The following is a 6,922-nucleotide window of genomic DNA, read 5'->3' as shown; positions in this document are numbered from 1 at the left end:
TCAGGGAATAATGAGCACCTTCCGGTAATTATTGATTAGTCAGGGCAGGAGGCCAGGGGAGGGGTCTGCAGGTCAGCCCAATCCCACTCCCCCACCCTGCTGCACTTTTTAGGATTATCATTGCCCCTAAAAGTGAATAGAAAACAAAGCCTATTGTTTTAAACTCTCCCAGATGAGAATAGCCCTAACACAGCAGCCCAAGCCTGGAGGGCATGGGGGCAGGGAGAGAATTAAAAAAAAAAAAAAAAAAGACTCCTTTGAGTCATTATATCTGGGATCTTGACCAGCGGTCGCTGCCTGTTTCATCTTTGGCAAACCAGTCTCCCTCAGGACGTCTGAGGGCAGAGGAGCAGATGATGAAGAATACCTTTTGGATTCAAAACAATCTATGTATTTATTCTATGGGGCCTCCAACAGACTTCTGTCTGTGGCAGACTTTAAGAGGCTTAATCTCTTCAGGTCAAAGGTGAGAGAGGACTTGCTGGTTGGGAAGGAGTCTGATAAAAGCAGTACCACAAGGACCTACTGTATAGCACAGGGAACTATACTCCTCAATATTTTGTAATAACCTATAAGGGGAAAGAATCTGAAAAGAAAAGTAGATATATATATGTATAACTGAATCACTTTGCTGTACACCTGAAACTAACAGAACATTTTAAATCAACTATACTTCAATTAAAAAAAAAAAAAGTGGCGCCAGCCCAGAGCTTCTCCCTCTAGGGGAGACCAGGGTAACTGCAGGGACACACAGTGAGTGGAAGGAGAGGGTCTGGGAGGCCCAAGAAGGGCGTGTCCCAAATGCCAGGGACCCCCAGCCTACTCTCCCCTCCAGCCTACTTATCCCTGAGTGCCTGCTGTGATGGGATCGACAGATGTCCTGCAGTGTCCTTGGTCCTGTGCCCACTGCGCCATCCCTCAGTGAGAGTTCTGGGTCAAGAGCCAGACTTCACTCCAGAGCTGCCAGGTACCAGCTGTGCAGTCTTGATCAAGTCATCTCACTTCTCTGAGCCTCAGCGTAATCTTCTGAAAACTGGGGACACTATCTCCTAGTTCTCGGGGTTAAGAAATTCAAAGGAGATCAAGTTGCGAAAGCATTTTGTAAGCAGCACAGTTACCCAAGAGAGGTGCCCTGGTTAAAGTCCTAGCTGTCCCTTCTACTGCAGGATCACTGCAGTGAGTCTGGCAATCGAGGTCCCCAGGGTGCTTCAGCCCTGTCTGGTCTTTATTTCTGATTTCTGGTGACCAGATAGCCCCATCCTCACTCTGCAATTCACCCCAGAGCTCTTGCCAAGTCTATATCCCCCACAGGCCTGAGTCTTCTCTTCCGGGGGGCAAAAAGTCTCGCCTGAGACACTGGTGACCCCCATGGGTGCTGGCATCAAGAACCAGGCCTGGGAGAGGGCAGGTCAGGCTGAACTGAACATGTATGTTTTCTTCTCTTCCTTATCAGTGTTTTTCACAACAAAGCCTGGAATGTTGGCCCATGAATTTTGAACCTTCACTTAGTGCAGAACTCAGGTGGGGCTTGAAGGAGTTCAGAGAGTTTGCTCAGACTCTACCCCAGGGGAGGCCACATCTCCCCGACAAAGGCCCTCCACATGCCAGGCCCTGCTCAGCCGTGTGGATACAAAGATGAGCTTTATGGTGTGGCAGGGAAGATGGGGTGGTGAACAAAGTCAGGAGGGGGTTTTGAGGCAGCACAGAGACAGACCACCTAATCCAACCTCGTGGATGATAGGATTGCAGGGAAGCAGTCAACCTTCCTGGAGAAGACATCCCAGGTGAGTCTTAAGGGTTAGTAGGGTGTAGGACAAAGGAGGGTGTCGACTGAAAAAAAAAGCACAACCTAAAAGTTGAGAGTTCTGTTTAATTTAGCAGACATTCTTAGGACTTCAAGACAGCATCTCAAATAAATCTGAGAGACTGCTCCGAAGAGGCAAGAAGGAAACCAGGATATACAGGAGTTTTTGCAACAAAAGACCAGGTAGTCAGAAGATCAAAAGATTACTGTTAATAAAAGAAAACCAGATATCTCAAGTTAAGGAATTTAGTGCTTTTCTATGTATGGGAAGGTGCAAGAGTCTGGGCTCACTGAAATCATTCCTTTGATATGCACCTCAGCTACCTGGGGCCAGTATCCTGTGCTTTCTCATCCTGAGTTTCCTCAGGGGGCACCATGGGGGTAGCAGGGTGACGGCTTGATGGCTGCAACATCCTTTGTTTACTAATAGGGCAGGCAACACTTTAGTTCTCTAGGGGGATTTCTGGCAGAGGGAATAGCTTGAACAAAGGTGTGGAGTTGAGAGGACATAAATAATATTGTAGAAACAGAATTATATTCAAGCTTGGAGATGCAGAAAATGAGGCTGAGAAGATAAAGATAGGCCAGATATTTTCATATGAACCACAATGCCAATAACTTGCATATTGTTGCTCTCGTCACACAAATCATGAAATAGAGGCTCTGAGAGGTTAAGTAGCTTGCCCTAGTCACACAGCCAGCAAATGGCAGAGCTGAGATGGGAACTCGATCTGTCCGACTCCAGAACACAGGCTCCGGCTGGTGGTTTGGACGGGGCAGCCCACTTCGGTGCAGAAGCCAGGTGCGTTCTGAGACACCTGTTCTTGGGCTTGAACATCCCTCCTTCAGACTCTCCTCCCTGAGCAGAGGGCTTTCTGCAGCCTTCTGGTTTCAGTCCCCCTTTGATTTTTTTCAGGTCTGTATCTGCCACAAATAGAGGGGAAGGGGGGCAACCACAGTGGGAACCACCTTCCAGGCCGCCTGCAACCTCATTTTAAATATCAGGAGAGAGGGCCAGTGGCCAAAAGATCTACCTTTCAACATGCCTTTTTTTCACCCCTGTCTGTGGGTGTGGCCAGAGCAAGCCCACCCAAACCAGCCTCCGTCAGGAGGTGGGTCGGGGCATGTGCCTAGTTCTGCCAGGCACCGCTGATGGGTGGTTCCCACAGAGAAAGCCAGATGCACCGGGTGTGAGGGCTGCATTTCAGAAGCTCTGTTTCTTCAGACCAGGTCCTATCCACTGGGGGCTTCCGTCAGGCCACACCCATTCCTGCTGTCCCAGGAACCTGGATCCTGGTTAGGATCAGTCTGAAGCCCAAAGTGGAAAAGCACATTCTAATTAGCAGTTGCTGGGCCAGAAACTTCTTAGCTGAGACCTTATTTCAGCACTTTGCGCTCCCTCCAAACTCGGCTCTGAGGCCACCCTGTCAGCTTCAGGCTCCTTGGGGAATCTTGGTGAGCCCTTTCAAGAGCTGGTTGTGGTTGCTTCTGAAAGCCAAGCACCAGTTTCTGTCTGTCAAATCAGGAGGGCAGACATGCACGTTTTGACATCGATTGAGCACCTGTGGTCTGGACCCTGTGTCATGTGTCTAGAGCTTCACAACCACGGTATCTTCATAAACATCCCGACCACTATAGACTTTCTTATATCTGACAGATGAGGAAACAGAAGCTCAAGGGATTTCAACAGAAGTCACAGACACAGTAGGTGGAGGTCTGGATGGGAAACCAGGTCTTTATCTGCTTCCAAAGTCCAAACCTTCTCCCTGCCCGTGCTGCAAGGAACAGACAGGCACGGAGAGAGAATGTACCTTTACAGTAGTGAGTCACCTGATGCCCAAGCCTCATCCCAGATCCATTAAATCAGAATGTCTGGGGGTGGGACCCAGGCATCGATGGTTTTCAGGGCTCCCAGGTGATTCCAAGGGTCAGAAAGGGCTGCCAAGCACCGCTTTACTGTAACGGTAAAAGGCACATCGCCTCCTCTAGGGCTCTCCAGGTGCTCCTTTCACAGAGTAATCCTGGTCACGAAACCAAAAATCAAAACCGAGCCGGTGGTGTCTAATTCCCCTGCTCTGATCAACAGAAGTCGGGGGGAGGGCCCCCGGCTGAGCTCGTCCCCGCCGGGTTCGGGGATCCTGCCCTCGCGGCTCAGGTGCGGCGCTGCGGCAGGAAGCCACCCCTCCGCTCGGCCGGTGCGCGGGGCTGTTGCGCCATCCGCTTCGGCTTTCGTAACAGCACCCTGGGACGGCCGAGAGACAACTCCAGTGCGAGTTCCTCAAATGTTTTCTTGCGTTGCCAGGACCGTCCGCTGCTCTGAGTCATGTGTAAGTGGGAAGTCGCACTGACACGGAGCCTGGCCAGAGGGAGCCGAGCCGAGAGCGGCGCGGGGCTCGGGGACTCGCCGTGCGTGCAGATCGCGGGGCCCCAGGGGATGGGGGCTGCCCTCGGGGCTTAAGCCCGCCCGCCGCCCCGCCCCGCCCCGGCCGCCAGCTCCCGACCCGCGCGTCCGCCCGCCCGCCCGCCTCTCTGGGACCATGGGGCATTAGCCGAGGAGGAAGCATGCTGGCCGTCCGCTGCGCGCTGCTGACCGCCCTGCTTGCGACGCCCGGGACGGCGCTGGCACCGGGGGGCTGCCCCGCTCCAGGTAAGGGCTTCGGGCGCATCTGGAGGGCTGGAGCAGCCAGCGGGTGAGGGAACCGCTGTGGGCGCCGCAGACGCGGGGAGGCGGAGGGAGGCCGGAGAGGTGACGGCTCCCCTTGTCCGGGGCTAGCTTGGGTTCCCGCGGCACAAGGTGAGGCACCGGGCTGACCCAGCTGTCCGGTGGCGGGCGCTCGCTCGCGCGCGCGCCCCCTGCTGCGTCCTGCGCCTTTGGCCCGGCGCGCTTTCCCCGTGACTGCCCTGCGGCCGGGTAGCTCCCTGCGGTCTGCGTACAGGACTTGGTGTGTTCTCAGAAACCTGATTCTCTTGTCTCCTTCCCAGTGCCCCCAAGAGTCCTTACACAACTGCGGCCCGGGTTACTTTAAAAGGAGATGCCCTCGCGGGGTGGAGTTCCTGCCCGGGGCGTCCTTTGTACCAGCGCCCCCTTTGCCCCTCAGCTTTGGGGAAGGCATCCCGCCTGGCTCTCCCCTCAGCCCCCCGGGTTTATGTGTGGATGACAGTGCCTTGACTGTGAAGGGAGTGACATCATGGGCGCTGAGTCACGGACCCTCCCGCTGCCCCGCTGCCCGCGTGCCTCAGCCCTGGGAATTTAAGCCAAGTGGGGAGGTTAGCCAGGGATTGGGACGTCTTGAGGCTGGCACGCACTGGACTCCACTTCCAGACGAGAGAAGGAGGGGTGAGGCAGAGGGCACGGGGCACTTGTTGCTCCTGTGGACTGTAATCTGCCTCTGGCCGCCAGTCCTTTCTCTGGGCTCTGGCGGCATGCCCAGCTGCGCGTCTAGGCTCTCCTCTAGAGGAGCTGGGCAACTGCTTCTCCAGAGGTTTATTTTAGGGTCTGAGGGCTTCTTTGAGGACACAGCGGAAAACCAAGGGGGCAGCCGGCAGGCTTCTGGGAACAGATGGCTGGGGAGACGGCGGCTCTGGCTTTCACTGTGAGACCGCACTGCGCTCCTACCCTGGGTGAACGCCCTCAGCCTGACCCCTCCCTGCTGGAGAGAGCCAGGGGCTGGTGTGCCTGCAGGTCCCTTTGCCTTCTGAATGGTTGTGTTCCTCGTGCTTGGAAGAGGAAAGTAAAGAGATTCTTTTTCTCAGCACACATTTATAACCCCTGCCAGTAACAGCCAATGTTGATTGAGGCCTCCTAGGCTTTACACACGTTTTCTAATTCTCTGCTGGATCTAAATAATACTTTGTTCCAAAGAAGAGGCTGAGGTTCAGAGAGGTTGGGATGGGAAGTTGTCAGTCCTAGTTGGTGGAGGCCCCCCCTCCATGGCCCTGTGCTCGGGGGTGGTAGATCCCCAAGACTCCCAAATGTAGAACTAGCCCAGCAGGCAGAGCTGGGGGTGTTTGGGGGCCAAGATGAGAGTCACCCCTGGCTGGCTGAGTGCTGGGCAGAAGAGGCCAAGGGAAGGGAAAGCCTGGGTTTGCCCACTGTTCTATCAGAGGGAGGCAAGGCAGGGCTGAGGCCTGGGTCGCCCAGGAGGGCACAAGGCTTCCCTGCCTGCCTGTGTTGCTACTCACACCACACCCCAGGGCACCTGCCCCAGGGAGGTTACTGCTGTAGCTGCTGCTTTCTTTTGCTCCTAAGTGGCTGCAAGGTACTGTGAGGGCAGCCGGTTGCAGTCAGTTCTCCCTATTCCTGGTGCTCAGGTGGAATGGGCAAAGTGGTCTCAAGGCCTGGACAGGCTGTGAAAGGCAGAACTGAGAGTTTGGGGAGGAAGTGAAAGCCCTCCCAGTTCAGAAGGAAAATGCAGAGAAGTAGAAAATACCCAGCTCCCCTCCCACACCCACAGAGACTCAGCCCACAAACTTGAGAGCAAAAATAAAGACATTGTACAGGAAGCATGGAGCAAATGACTGTGAGATGCCTTGCTTTGGAGAAGTAAGGGGCCGAGAGGGGTAGCAGAGGCTGGAGTTGGTTTAGAGGGGAAATCCGCTGGCTCTCCGGGCTGTGGGCCCGCTTTCCTTGGGATCAGCCGCTGCCCACACATCCAAGAGCTGGCAGGGCCGCTCAGGTGAATCGCCGTCTAGGGGCCTGGATTAGCTGGGATGTAAGTGTCGGGTGTGGAAGGCCTGGACATCGGTGACTCAGGTTCCTTCCATGTTCTGCAACACAAGACGGTGCGCACAACAAACGCGTACACCTTTAAATCTCTCAGAGTCCTGTCTCAGCCTCTGAACTTCCCTTTAGGGCAACCTCTTTCTGCCCCCAATATCTACCTGCATTCCTAGTCTCACCCTAAATCAGTATTTCTCAAAAGGATAGTTCTGGGTCTGTTTGAATCAGAATTGGTGTGTGTGTGTGCAGGTGTGCCACATGCACTGGGGGTGGGGGTTGGGTGCTTGACAAAAATGCTGATTCTTGACCCCCACCCCAGATTTACTGAAGAGAAATATCTGGAAGTGAGGCTCAGGAAATGTCCTTTTCGACAAACACCCCTTGTGATTCGCAAGTTT

At 54.4% G+C, this 6,922-nt stretch overlaps 1 protein-coding gene across 9 annotated transcripts in view; it reads left to right on the top strand.

Annotated features, from left to right (window-relative positions):
- Positions 1-1,601: 1,601 nt before the first annotated feature.
- IL6R (interleukin 6 receptor) overlaps positions 1,602-6,922 on the top strand; it is a 51,300-nt gene continuing 45,979 nt past the window's right edge. For 3 of the 9 annotated variants that reach the window (XM_082353796.1, XM_082353789.1, XM_082353788.1), the window contains exon 1: positions 4,138-4,451. Coding sequence is in view for 4 of the 9 variants with exons in the window: in XM_082353792.1 (XP_082209918.1) it covers positions 4,367-4,451 (85 nt within the window). In the remaining 5 variants the exon portion in view is untranslated. The other 6 variants (XM_082353792.1, XM_082353794.1, XM_082353793.1 and 3 more) reach the window with 5 other exon arrangements.

This window comes from Balaenoptera borealis, assembly GCF_965194805.1.
Source record: "Balaenoptera borealis genome assembly, chromosome: 1".
NCBI classification, from domain to species: Eukaryota; Metazoa; Chordata; class Mammalia; order Artiodactyla; family Balaenopteridae; genus Balaenoptera; species Balaenoptera borealis.
This window is presented reverse-complemented; position numbering and strand designations above follow the sequence as displayed.